We start from the raw sequence: 14,543 nt of genomic DNA, 5'->3' as shown, positions 1-14,543 counted from the left end.
CTAATATTACATGTATTAACAGCAGCAAGAATTGTATTTGCCCAATATTGGAAAAATGAAAATTTACCAACTGAAGAAGTATTAATCAAGAAAATTTTAGAATGTGCAGAAATGGATAGACTGACTTTAGAAATTAAAGAGAAAGAAAATTCAGTTTATTTTAAAACATGGGATAATTTTTATCAATGGTAGAAAACGAATTAGAGAGAAAGGAATGTGATATGTAATTTTGAATACATATTTGTAAGAAGAATGCCATGGATTGATTAATTAATACTGTTTATGATAATTAACCATATTTATTATTGCTATCTATTACTATATCTATTACTGTTATTTAAACATATGTACCCAGACAATATCCTGTTTGCTAAATATTGAAAATGTTACTCAGGGAAACCCTAGCCCCAACCCCAACCTAAACCCTAATCCTAACCCTGACCCCATTCTATCCCTAACCTTATAAAAACTAATAAAACTTTTTTTAAAAAAGAATGAATGATTCCAGTAAAAAACTGTTAGTAGATTCATAGAATTGTGTGAGAACTAGAAACAGCTAATGAGAAACCAATGCCAGCACAAAGAGTCACTCTGGCTAAGACAGGGCTAGACAGAGTCAATAGAACAACCTATTATCAGTAACCTCATAAAATAAAAAGAAAGAGAATTGCTTGCAGACAGTATTCTGAAGAATGTGGCAGTATCTAGTTCAGTGATGGCGAACCTTTTAGAGACCGAGTGCCCAAACTGCAACCCAAAACCCACTTATTTATCGTCGGGTGCTGGGTGGACTTGGCCCATTGGGTGGGCGTGGCCGTGGTGGTAATGGCAGACTCATGGGACTAAAAAGTTCAATCAATCAATTCCAACATTGCAAGATCTTTTTTTTTCCTGTGAGAAGTGGAAATTGATTGATTGATTAAACCTTTTTTTTGCATACGGCGGCAGAGGCCTAAAACAAAAAGGATTTATAAAACCCAGCTGAAGGCCTAGGACTGGGGCGACAGCACGCGTGCCCACAGTGAGGGCTGTGTGTGCCACCTGTGGCATGCATGCCATATGTTCACCACCACGGATCTAGTTGATCAAAGGAGAAGGTGGTTGTCAACTTCTGTGACTTGGTCAGATCCAGATGTGTCCTGCTCTTACAAACCCTTCCGTCTCTCAATCACTCTCTGTCACAGACAGACAGACACATACCATACACTCTATCAGAAGATTAAGGAGAATAGTTTTGTTACCGGTCAGTCTGTTCATAAATGTTGAGTCCAAGAGCATCTACTCCCAACCAGAGTTCTGAGCCTTTCTTGTTCTTAATACTGAAGTAGTTCACACCATACATCTCCAGATCTTGTGCAATTTTCAGGTATTCTAAGATGGCATCTTCTCTGAAAGGACCAAGAAAGCAAAATAAATGTTAACTTTAAAAGCTACGCTTTGGTGGAGCATTCTCAAAAGCATCCTCTTTTTTGCAATGGTTGGCACTGCATCCAAGAGAAGGCACTGCCCATTTGATTGCAGCATTGTGACTTTTAGTGCATAGAGTTGTCTGCTTTAGACTAGAGGAACAACTGACTAGGTCAGCCATGACAGGTAGACACAGACACTTTATCAATCTTCCCATCTGTCTTAAGAGTAGATGGGTGTCCGCAGGCTGTGGTAAAAGAAAGTCAAGATGAGGTTTGCAACTGTATGGTCAAAGCTCCAATTCTTTTTATATGCATCATTAGACTTTATTATACCTTGCAGATGCCCCTGCAAGTAGAATACCTTACAAGGGGATTTCTAAAAGTCATAAATAATACTCTCTTTTGAGCCATAAAAGGATCTTCTGTTCTTCCCAGCTGTACCTGAGCATCCCCCGATGTTCCTCATGCCACACCTGGATTCTTTCTTCCCACTGATCCTTGTTAAGCTTATGCTGTTCCAAAACTCTAAAGAGCAAAGAGATGGAAGACATATTAGGATGTATGGACAGCTCTGCAAAAACAAATTATTCAGCCACATGAAGTTCAAACACGGCCATTTCTTAAAACAGTCTCCAAGTTTCCACTTAGTGGAAGAGAAGGGACGTGAAGGTCGGCTGCAAATAACACTGTAATGGTTTATGGACCCTCTCCATGGTTTGAATCTCTCTATGGTGTGCTTTTAAAAATTTCTTCTCTCAGGCCTTTGCTTCCCAATGGTTTCTCCTTCTCACATTGTTTTCCACTTTTTCAGAATGTCTCTTTCCCGACTCTTAAAGCAACACTAGTTTGAGATCTAAACGTCATTTTACTAAGGACAAGAAATAAATGAAAAACACACACACCAAAGGTACTTGGCCTGAATTTACACAGTGCTCAGCACAACTCTGTGTCTTAACACCACATGGGAATTCACTCAATTGTGATTTATTTAGCAAACCACAGTGGAGTGCAATACGTGGCCCACTGACTCCAAACAGAGAGGGTGAGGCTTATCCATCCTGGAATAACATCGAGAGTGTGCAACCGAAAAGTGGGATATACTAAAAATACATGGCTGTGAATTTGCAGGGGGACCAGCAGCTCTGCCAGATTTCGCTCTACCTTTGAGGGAGCAGTTTGTCAGTCGTCAGATAGCCGGGCTTATGAACCTCCTTGCTAAAGTCCCCGTATTTGGACTGGACCGCGTAAGAGGCCAGGAGAACCGCCGTCTCTGGGGGACAGTAGATGTCATCATTCAAGATGGCCTCCTTCACTTGGAGGAAGAACAGGCGCTGTGTAATGTCTTGTATCAGCTCCTCTGCAACATCCTCCGGGTAGAATTTGGCCCGGAATTTGAAAAGCAACGGGCTCTCTTTGCGCACATCCTGAGCAGTAACCTGCAGTACATTGTGGCAAAATCAGGATAAGAAAACACATCCAGAATCATCTCAACTGGGAACGCTTGGGACAAGCATTAAGCTGGAACGTCTGTGGAAGTTCTCTGTCCTCCAGGTCACAGATGCCCCAAAAATGATTTTCCGAAAGGCAACTGGAATTTATTTGTTTTCCTTGAAGACATTTCACTTCTCAGCCAGGAAGCCTCTTCAGCTCTGACTGAATGGTGGATCATGGAAGGGTTTATATTCCTTGCAGTCATCTGGAATATAAGGAATATAAATCCTTCCATTCTCCAACATTCAGTCAGAATTGAAGAAGCTTCTTGGGTGAGAAGCAAAACGTCTTCAAGGGGAAACAAAAATGAAATCCAGTTGCCTTTTGAAAAAGCACCTTTGGGACAACTAAGCCAGAAAGCCCTCTAACTCCATTACACATGAGCCACAGCCATGGGGCCCAGATTGGAGTGCCTGCCATAAATCCAAGGACAGTTTTTTAATCTATCCCACTGGATTGACTAACCTAGTATTTCTAGCCCAGCCTTGCCCAACATAGTAGCCTTCCAACTTGCAGAATTTGGGAACAGCCACTTCCGAGAATGTTGGGTGCTAAATGTCCCACATCTAGGAGGTGCTCAGATAGACAAAGCAGGAGACTGTCAATGCCACTTGCAACCAAGCAGCCTGCCAGGAGGAAGGAAAGCTAGGAAGGTGCTCCAGATTCAGATGCCTCAGAGAATACAGGAGCATTATATGGGACTCTCATTCAAAGATCAGAGCCCTGAAGAACAAAAACTAAAGGGTAAGCCTGTTTCATCCCTGCCCAAGAAAGCAAACTCTCTTTTTTATGCAGAAGCAGAAAACAAAATGATAGACAGACACCTTCATACCTTTTTATTTAATTTCAGCCATGTGGAGAAGCCCTTGGTGTCCTGATACTGGAGTCCAAAGAACCAAACTTCTCGCAGGCCGATTGTTTTCACAACCTGTTCATGAAAACCAGACATAAACACGTGAGCAAGAGGAAGGGACTTATGGCTCACCCCACCCCAGAAGGAGAAGGATCACCAAACCCTTCAAACATTCATCATGGCACAGCTCCAAGAGGGCCAAATGGCATTCAGGGATACATACCAGCAGCAATGGGGGACTCCCTTCCTTCCAGGTTTTTTGCACAAAACAAGCTCTGTCCTAAATGCCCTCTAAACAAACTGGGATTCAGCAGGGGCAAGCTGGGGGAACAGCCACACTGTATGAAGACAGCTGTCCTCTTTCCCCAGACAGGGAGGGGCCAAGAAAGAGGTCATGACAGCTCCTCCCAGAATCCCCCAGGCAGGCATTGGCCAGGGAGGCCTCGTGGGAGCAGCAGCTGCGCTGACACGCCATGCTCAGAGAAGCTCTGAACAATGCTCTTTTCCAGTCCTCTGCAGTTCCCCGGTGCTGCAGGATTTTTGAAAGATCTGGTATAATGGTTCGAGATGACATCTGCAAGCTCCTTTCGAACACTGGGATGTAATCAGTCAGGTCCCAGTGATTTATATTCATCAAGACCAGACAGGTGTTCTCTTATCATTTTCTTATTTTAACTTTTATTTCTAGTCTGTCTTTTACATTTTGGTAGGTTGACCTATAGTTTCTTTTTGAGTGAAGACCAATGCAAAGAATGAGTTAAGCAGCTCTGCTTTTGCTCTACTGCCTGTTACTTCCTTGACATCTTCGCTTTTTAGTAGACTGTTTCCTTGGCTTTTTTCTTGTTATAAAGTTGAAAGAAACTTTTTTATTATCTTTGACTTTGGTTGCAAGGTTTTGTTCATTCTGAGCCTTTGCTTTCCTAACTTCATCTTGCACATTCGGGCTGTCTGCTGATATTCTGCCTTAATTATGTGTCCTTCTTTCCAAACTCTGAGTTTGTTAAAATCAGCTCTTTTAAAATCTGGTATGATTATGTTCTATTGCTTGTGTTTGCATTATATTGAATTCCACTAAGTCATGGTCACTCTCACCCAAGGTTCCTGCAGTTTCAACTACCTCTATCACTTTTTCTCTGTTCATGAGAATTGGGTCCAGTATGGCTGTCCCTCTAGTTCCCTCCTCTACTTTGGACAACAAAGTTGTCAGCTAGGCTGGTCAGGAATCTATTTGATTTCTCACTTGGTGCAGAATTAGTCTTCCAGTTGATATCAGGGTAATTAAAGTCTCCCATTACTATTGTAGTGTGTTTCCTATATGTTTGTTAATTGGTTAGCACACATAGTTCCACATAGTTCCCTCGCACTTACGACGACAAGAAGCTCTCATTCAGGAGTATAGTAAGATCCTGCTAAACTCCTCTCTACCCATTCATGCCTATACCTCTGATCTCTTAAGATGTCGATTAAAGTCAAGAAATCGACCACTCCTCACAGCGCTTAAGCTGCTGGCAGAACATCAGAGCACTATACAAAAGCGGATGGAAGCATGGAGTAGCTATACCTCCCAAGATATTTCTGAGCATATTAATCCTAATAGTATACCTCCAGGATTTAATCTACCCTGACACATATGGGTGACATACAATAGAATTAGAACGACTCATCGGGTGTGTGCCAATTCTCTGTATAAATGGGGAAAGACACCTTCAGCACGTGATTGCGGGGCTCCCCAACAGACTATCCAACATATAGTGAGGGAATGCACTAATAAGAAGATACCCAGGAGATTTTAAGGACTTCCTCTGCGTAACAACGGCAGCTACTGACTGGATCTCCAAACTCGACATTAAACTGAAATGTTATTTCTGTTTTCCCCTTAGGTTTTATAATTGCTTTTTTTTTAAAAAAAGAGTTGTTTTGACTGTTCTAACTTGTAGATATGAAGTACTTTTGGTTCTGTGTGTGACCAGCCATACGCTAAATTAATAAAATAATTGGTTAGCAAAAAGTACATCTATTTTTTTCTGCTTGGTTGGGTGGCCTGTACTACTATAGTAATGTCATTCTTTTCTTATTTTATATTGACCCATATGCATTGTAGGAGGTTTTTGTCTCTGGTTTCATGCATTTCTGTAGAAATACAGTAGTCTTTTACATATAATGCAACTCTACCTCCTCTTTTATGGGGTCTGTTTTTTTAACAGTTTGTATCCTTCTATTGATGTTGACCCAGGCATTTTCTGAAAACATTCGCCCCAGTTTTTGTGAGGTGCAGCCCATCCCTTGCCAAAAGCCTATCATAGAGGTAGTGCAGACCATGGTCCAGGAATCCCAAGTTCTCTCTGTGACACCAAACCTTAGCCAGTGATTCACTTCTAGAATCCTTTGTTCTTTTACTGGATGTTGACCTTTGGTTGGAAGTACAGATGAAAAAACTACTTGTGCGCCTAACTCCTTAACTTTCTTGCCTAGCTGCTCATAATCACTCATATTGTTTTCAGGTTCATTTTTGTGTCATTGATCCCTATGTGCAATAGTAGAAAAGGGTAGTAATCTGTGGGTTTTACTATTTTGGTTATGTTCTCAGCCACATCTTTGATTTTTGTTCCAGGGTGGCAACATACCTCTCTGGATTGACTGTCTAGTCTACAGACGGCTGGTTCTGCTCCCTTGATAACTGAAAGCAAAGGCCTTGGATCCTGAAGGAAGATTTGTTCTTACATTCTGCTGTGCAAATTACCTGGTTGCTGTCTAATGTGCAGCCAAGTCCTCAACTTTTAGATTACAGGTGAATTCATTCCCATGTTAAAGGCAACACAAAGTGCTGACCAAAATAAGAATGGATTATACTTTTCCCACTAGTATCAAAGGAAAAACAGTGATTAACAGTCATTCTTCTGGTTTGGCCACATTCTTGACCACCTTTTAATATTAGAGCTCTTGGAACAACAGACCGTGCCTCTTGGAAAAATGGAGGTATCCAGGAAGGGGAAAAAAGAAGAGATGGTACCAATGACATTTCTGAGGGCACATGAAACATATTGTCCTCTGAGGGAAGTCAGCTCCCCAGAGAAGGAACTATTAAAAGGGTAGAAAAATATATTTCCTAAAAATATAGGTGTACGAACAGAGGGCCGTATCGACATCCGAGAGGGCCCCTCCGCTGCTTACAAGCGGTGAGGCGCTCCGACCCTCTGCTTCTGTCCCGAGGTCCCGGGAGCGACGATGTGCAGCCACCTGAGCTCCGGTTGGTGTACTTGAACGCCAGGTCCGTTGTTAATAAGGCTCCTCTTATCCGGGATCTGGTCGAGGGTGAGCATGCAGACCTGGCTTGCATCACGGAGACTTGGTTGGGCCCAGAGGGTGACATTCCTCTGGTTGATCTTTGCCCTCCAGGTTTCCGGGTGCTACACCGGCCTCGGGCTCAGGGTAGGGGCGGGGGAGTGGCGGTAGTCATGAGGGAGACCTTGTGTCCGCGGGAGGCCACCGTTCCCCAGATAGTCGGGTGTGAGTCTCTCTTTCTGAGATGTGGTCCTGGGGCGCAGTTGGGCTTGCTGCTGGTGTACCTTTCGCCTAGTCATGCAGCAGCAGCCCTGCCTGAGCTTCTCGACATCCTCTCGGGGCTGGTGATTGAGTTCCCCAAACTTATAGTTTTGGGTGACTTCAATCTACCATCCCTGGGAGGATCATCTGAGTTAGCTCGGGAGTTCATGGCTTCCATGACGGCTATGGACCTGACGCAAGTAATTTATGGACCGACTCATGTGGGAGGCCACACCCTTGACTTGGTTTTCTTATCTGGACGGTGGTTAGATGATCTTGGTGGGGGCTCCCCAATTGTTATGCCCCTGTCATGGACCGATCATCATCTCCTGCGGCTGGTCTTCCGTTTTGCCACTCCCCGCCGGGGGTGTGTGGAGCCAATTAGATGGTACCGCCCCAGGCGCTTAATGGACCCTGATAGGGCAGCGCTGGGGTCCCCACCTGCCTCCGTTGCTCACAACTCGGCGGATGCCTTAGTGGAAGCCTGGGAAAGGGCAGCCACTGAGGCACTTGACCGAGTTGTACCCTTGCGGCCCCTGACCCGGTGAAGATCCCAGCGAGCTCCATGGTTTTCCGTGGAGCTTCGGGAGATGAGACGGGGCCTAGAGAGCTGTTGGAGATCCAGCCGATCTGAATCCGACCGATTGCGACTAAGAACCTATATTAGGTCTTATCTCGCAGCGATAAGGGCGGCGAGGTCTAATCACTTCGCTACCCTTATCGCGTCTGCAGATAACCACCCGGCTGCCCTGTTTAGGGTGACCCGCTCCCTCCTTAATCAGGAGGTGATGGAGGAACCCTTGCAGGGTCGTGCCGAGGAGTTTAGTCAACATCTGTCGGACAAAATCGCTCGGATTCGGACCGGTCTGGACTCTGACTGGGCAGAGTCAGACGATCAGGACGCGGGCGGTCTTGTCGATATTATCTGGGAGGAGTTTGATTCTGTGACTCCGGAGGAAGTGGACAGGATTATGGGGAGATTGAGCTCCACCACATGTTTATTGGACCCGTGCCCCTCCAGGCTGGTTTATGCGGCTCGGAAGGGGACACGAGGCTGGTTCCAGGCGGTTATATCTGCCTCTTTGAGTGAGGGTAGTTTCCCCGCCGTCTTGAAGGAGGCGGTGGTGAGACCCCTCCTCAAGAAGCCTGCCTTGGACCCAGCTGTGTTAAATAACTTTCGTCCGGTCTCCAACCTTCGCTTCCTTGTGAAGGTTGTTGAGAGTGTGGTGGCGCATCAGCTCCCTCTGGTCCTGGATGAAGCGGATTATCTAGACCCGTACCAATCGGGTTTCAGGCCCGGGTACAGCACGGAGACGGCATTGGTCGCTCTGGTGAATGATCTCTGGAGGGCCCGGGACAGGGGACATTCCTCTGTCCTAGTCCTATTAGACCTCTCAGCGGCGTTCGATACCATCGACCAGGGTATCCTGCTGCGGTGTCTCAGGGGATTGGGAGTGGGAGGCACAGTTTTTCAGTGGTTCTCCTCCTATCTCAGGGGTCGGTCCTCTCGCCTCTCCTGTTCAACATCTACATGAAACCGCTGGGTGAGATCATTCGTGGTTTTGGAGTTGGGTATCATCAGTATGCTGATGATACCCAACTTTTTATTTCGACCCCAAACCACCCCAGTGATGCCCTCGACATGATGTCCCATTGCCTGGAAGCGGTTCGGGTCTGGATGGGGAGGAACAGACTTCAACTCAACCCCGACAAGACTGAGTGGCTGTGCATACCGGCATACCGGGATATTCAGAATATTCCATCTCTTTCTATGGGGGGTGAGCTATTACCCCCCGTAGATAGGGCTCGCGACTTGGGAGTCCTCCTAGATTCACGGCTTACTTTGGAAGATCACATAGTGGCCGTGACTAGGGGGGCCTTCGCCCAGGTTCGCCTGGTGCGCCAGTTGCGGCCCTATCTAGACCGGGATGCCCTGCGTATGGTCACTCATGCGCTCGTGACCTCTCGTTTAGACTACTGCAACGCTCTCTACATGGGGCTGCCCTTGAAGACCACTCGGAGGCTCCAACTGGTACAGAATGCAGCTGTGAGAGTTGTGTTGGGAGTTTCCCGATACTCCCATGTTACACCTCTGCTCCGTGAGCTGCATTGGCTCCCAGTTGTCTTCCGAGTGAGATTCAAGGTACTGGTAATGGTGTTCAAGGCCCTACATGGCATGGGTCCGGAGTACCTCAGGGGTCACCTGCTGCCAGCATCAACTTCCCTCCACCCTGTGCGTTCCCACAGAGAGGGCCTCCTCAGGGTGCCACCGGTCAGAGAATGTCGTCTGGTGGCCCCCAGGGGGAGGTCCTTCTCTGTGGGCGCCCCGGATTTATGGAATCGGTTGCCGGTCGAGCTCCGGATGGCGCCCGACCTTCGCTCCTTCCGACGCGATCTGAAGACGCACTTATTCGAACAAGCCGGCCTGGCCTGATGGGGGGATGGGTTTGGGATTTTATTGTTGTTTTTTAATATATGTATTTACTGTTTTAGTTTTGGCATTGTATTTAATTCTTTTTTAACTTTTGTATTTTTGTATTTTTATATACTTGCCCTGTTCACCGCCCTGAGTCCTTCGGGAGAAGGGCAGTATATAAATAAAATTATTATTATTATTATTATTATTATTATTATTATTATTATTATTATTATTATTATTATTATTATTATTATTATTATTATTAAAAAGAAATTTTAAGAACCAGGAAAGCATGCCCAGTTTTCTTAATAGTCTCAGGTCTCCTTCTCCCCAAGCAGAAATCCAGTTCTATAGACATGCAAATGTGAGCCATCAAGAAGGTTGGAGCCAGGACCTTAGGAAGACAAAGGCCTAACATCTATATACTCCAGCCCCAGGGAAGCAGGGGCTGGGACATACCCACAACCAGCAAGATTTCTAGAAGGGCCCACCTAGACTCAGGACAGAATACGTGACACAGGAAGTAGCCTCAAACAGGAACCGGAAATAACTTCAAACAATAGAGTCCAGGGGGTATAAAAACCCACTACCCACATGTGGTCAGTCCTTTCTTCTGTTGGATCCATACTTCTGTCTAGCTATAATAAATAATAAATAAACCTTTTATTGTCAAAGTACAACATGTGTACATTGAGATTAGCTGAGCCTCCCCCCGTGCTCTCTCCCCCCAACACACAGTGACAACAAACCCTCCATCCCACCACACTATGTGAACCAACTACACCACACACCGGCCTCCCAAGTCAATTCTGCATAAGATTATGTCCCATTTAAAAGCCTAACAGCCCACGGATAAAAGCTATTTTTCAGCCTGTTGGTACGGCTGGCTATATTCCTATATCTCCTACCAGATGGTAGGAGAGTAAAGAGATACCGTCCAGGGTGTGAGTCATCCCTGAGAATCTTCCTCACTCTTCCAAGGCAACGAGCCCTGGAGATGTCATCCAGTGGTGTCAGGGAACAGCCCACAATGTCTTGTGCTGTGCTCACTACCCTCTGTAATACTTTCCTATCCGCGGCTGTCAGACCAGCATACCAAACCACAATACCATACGAGAGGACGCTCTCTATAGTAGACCGGTAAAAGAGGGTCATTAGCTGTTGTTCTACCCTGTTCTTCCGCAAGACCCTAAGAAAGTGAAGCCTCTGTTGGGCCTTTCTAGCCACCTGAGTTGTGTTAACTTTCCAGGTCAGATCTTCACAGAGGTAGACTCCCAGAAATTTAAAGGAGGAAACTCTCTCTACACAGTTCTGTAATAAACTAATTTGTAATAAATATCCTCTGTAATAAACTACAACCTTCTTCCCAAAGCAGTTGCCATGTTTATTCCCCACTTGGATGAACCATGATGAAGACTTTTCTTCCTACACCCTTTATTTGAATTGACTGGACTGGCAACTATAAAGCTTCATACATACATATGCATATCACCAAAATATAAAGAAGCAGCCTTCGCCTCTGGCGTGTTCATTCCACTGGCAACCCCTAGTGAGTTAATATCTTTAAAGAAAAAATAGCCTTCTGCTCCAACCATCATGCATTAGCATATTAAAAGCAACTACAAGATCCAATTCAACATTTGAAATACATTGTCAATATCAAGTTGCAAAACAACTTGAGTGATAGAGGTGAGATTATTATTGCAAGAAAATGGAAAGGAGACTGCATTTTGACTGCTAAAAAGATGCACCCCTATCTTTAAAAGACTCCTTTCAATGGTTAGCCTTGCAGAACATTATTAAAACTTAGCTTAATATTATTAACGGCAGAGTTAAAAGCTGGATGAGAAGAGTCAGCCAAGCTGTTTTTCTTTCTCAACAGGGCAGGCTGGGCAAGCTGGAACTTTCAGTTGGGCAAAAAAAATAAAGTATGGAACAATTACTTTGATTTCCCATTGTGGCCAGGCTGAATGGGTTATTTCCTTTGCAAATCAACTTCCTCCTCTTGCAATTGTCCAGAGACAGTTGTTGAATTCCAGAGCTACATTAGAGAAAGAGCAGATTAGATGCTTTATCTACAGCCTGGTAAAAGGATCCCGGGCCCTTCCTCTGAAGATGCCACCCTCCGCAGGCCTGAGGCCCTGCGCTCTTCACCCTTGAACCAAGCAGCCCTCAGCGAGGCTCTGAAGGCAACCTGGCACTTCACAAGAGGGGGAACAGCCAAGTTATTCCTAATCCAGATCTCTCCCTTCTGGGAAATGCTCCACACCAGTCTTTCTCAATGTGGCCTACTTTAAGAGGTCTGGACTTCAAGTATGGTGGCTGGGGAATTTGGGGAGCTGACCACCCATCTTCAAATTGTCAAGGTTGAGAAATACTGCTCCATGCAGTATAGCATCATCTGGGCCAACCCAGAAAGGCATCCCAGGTTAGGCACCAGATCCAAAGAGCTCCTTGGGATCCAGGGTTCCAAGCAGGTACCCACCAGGTGTCCAGCATCATAGACTCCAATATGACTCCCTTGGATAACATGTAGGTGGCTCTTCTCCACTGAAGCCAAACAGGATCTCTTAAGCCACAGCAGAGCTTGCAGCAAGGGCTCTTTGTTTTCAGGCTAAGGCTGATGCATGAGCCAAATGAGGGGTGTCTAAAAAATTAAGTATGTTTTTGGAGTCAGCCAAGCTTTCCTTGATAGCTCTGGGTATTCTTTTTCTTCTATTACATGTATTGGGGGGGCACATTTTGAGCAACTTCTTTTGCAGTCTTTGACCCCAGAGAGAAGGAGGCTTGAAGCTGGCAGTGACCATGCCCAGCTGTGAAAGCCTTTCTGAAGCCAGCTCTCATTCCCACATTACAGTTTTTCTTTTACTTACCCATTGCATTTATACCTGCTTTTCTGCTAATACACCACAGCTAATAATATGCAAAATAAAATATAAATATATCTATAATATATACTATTAAGTATATTCATTTATTATATATAAGCAAAGAGGCAATCAAACATGCAAGCCTGAATAATATCCCACTAAAAGAGAGGCAATTAAGTGCCCCAAGGAAACCCTTTGGGGGCTTGCTAAGAGGGCTCTTGGCTACTTTGCTGGCTCCTATTCAGGGCATGCCTGCCCACCTTCAGGCTCAGGGAATCAAAGAATCGCAGGGCTGAAAGGGATCTTGGAGATAGTCTAGTCCAACCCCTTGCTCAAGGCAGGAGACTTGAAAATGGATTCTTTGAAAGACCCCAAATAGCAGGTCACATAGATTCTTTGGGATCACAAGACTCTCAGCACATCAGACAGTTTGCTTACTAATGGAGAATATTTGTAGATCAGGGTTGAAATGAGGGGTTCTTGGTGCTCTCTGAGCTTCCTTGTTTTCTTGCAGAGGTTTCACCACCCAAATAGGTAACCTTATCAGTGCTACCATAGTAAGGAGTGCTGTTTGCTGTCCGTTTATATTTGATGATAACTTTATTGTCACTTTGAATGTACACCAATTGGCATACATCAAAATGAAATTTCGTTGCATACAGCTCTCAAAGGGTCACCACCTCCAATATACAGTATACTCCTTGTTCGTGGCCTGCTCAAATTTCACATTGTCCATTTTAGTCTCTAGGGAGTGAACGATGGCTATCAGGACAGATGGAAATGGGGCTCCATGTGGATTAGCCCTCAAATTCGCTTGTATTCTGACAACCTCGCCTTCTTTCCTTTTTCTGATGCTGACTCTTCCACCTTTTCCTTAAAGAGGCCTTGCTTCTTTTCGCCCCTGGAGCACGCTGCCGCTGCCACCAACTCCTCCAAAAGCCTCTCTCTCTTCCTCTGGGCCTGCCGGCAGCCTCATCCAGTTCCTTCGCTCCATGTAAGCCGCCCTGAGTCTTCGGAGAAGGGCGGGGTATAAATGGAATTCAAATAAAATAAATAAATAAATAAGCTCCAGGTCCTCTCCTCCTCTGCCTCCTCTGGAAACAGCCCTGATTTGCAATACAATCCATCACTGGGCCAGCAGTCAGATCTTGCTGCTGGTAGAACAAATTCAAACAGCGCCAATGACTTTTAACGGTCTCACCAACAGTTCCAAAACAACTAGAAACTCGCCAGGCCAGCAAAGATTGTTGTTCATATGTCATATGTTATAGCCTAGTGCAGGGGTCGGCAACCTCGGCTCTTTTATGACTCGTGGACTTCAACTCCCAGAATTCCTGAGCCAGCTATGCTGGCTCAGGAATTCTGGGAGTTGGAGTCCACGAGTCATAAAAGAGCCGAGGTTGCCGACCCCTGGCCTAGTGTATTGCCTGTCTGGTGGGTGGGGGCAGTCTTAGGGATTCTGTTCTGTCCCAGCCTACGCGAGTTCTGCTCACCCACTTACTCACAAGGAAAACCCCTTTGCACTGAACAAGGCAGGACTTTGTAAGAAAATAAACCCCTGTTATTTTGACACAGCTTTTATGGAACAAACAACCATCCTTTAGCTGTAGAAAGGAACAAGATCAGCCTCGGTTCTCTGCTGAATTCTGAATCCTGAGGCAAGAAATCCAACGACAGAAGCATGAAGCCACAGCATGAGCAGTTGCCTTCAGTAACCAGCCCCTCCCACCTCTCTCCTCTTTATAGTCCAGCCAGGGCGTGGCTTCTTTGTGACTCTTACTTCGCCTATGAAGCTGCCCCACTGCCCTCCATTGTCTCTTTTTTCTTCTCGGATTGCTGGGCCTTTGAGTTTACTTAGTTTTGAAGGGTAAAGCCCTTATGTGCTACACTGATTCATGCGGTTTTGGACCAAAAGACCCATTAGGACTTATTTTCAGGGGACGTCTTATTTTGCAGTC

At 45.4% G+C, this 14,543-nt stretch overlaps 1 protein-coding gene across 2 annotated transcripts in view; it reads right to left on the bottom strand.

Annotated features, from left to right (window-relative positions):
* Positions 1-14,543, bottom strand: part of MSN (moesin) — a 95,631-nt gene that overhangs the window by 30,183 nt on the left and 50,905 nt on the right. For both annotated transcript variants that reach the window (XM_083372329.1, XM_083372330.1), the window contains exons 3-6: positions 3,733-3,828; positions 2,571-2,845; positions 1,851-1,934; positions 1,242-1,388 (exon numbers count right to left, since the gene is read on the bottom strand). In XM_083372329.1, the coding sequence (XP_083228455.1) occupies positions 1,242-1,388; positions 1,851-1,934; positions 2,571-2,845; positions 3,733-3,828 (602 nt within the window). The remainder of the gene's footprint in view (positions 1-1,241; positions 1,389-1,850; positions 1,935-2,570; positions 2,846-3,732; positions 3,829-14,543) is intronic.

This window comes from Vipera ursinii (assembly GCF_947247035.1).
Source record: "Vipera ursinii genome assembly, chromosome: 12".
NCBI classification, from domain to species: domain Eukaryota; kingdom Metazoa; phylum Chordata; class Lepidosauria; order Squamata; family Viperidae; genus Vipera; species Vipera ursinii.
The sequence above is the reverse complement of the archived record's forward strand: the minus strand, read 5'-3'. Positions and strand labels throughout refer to the sequence as shown.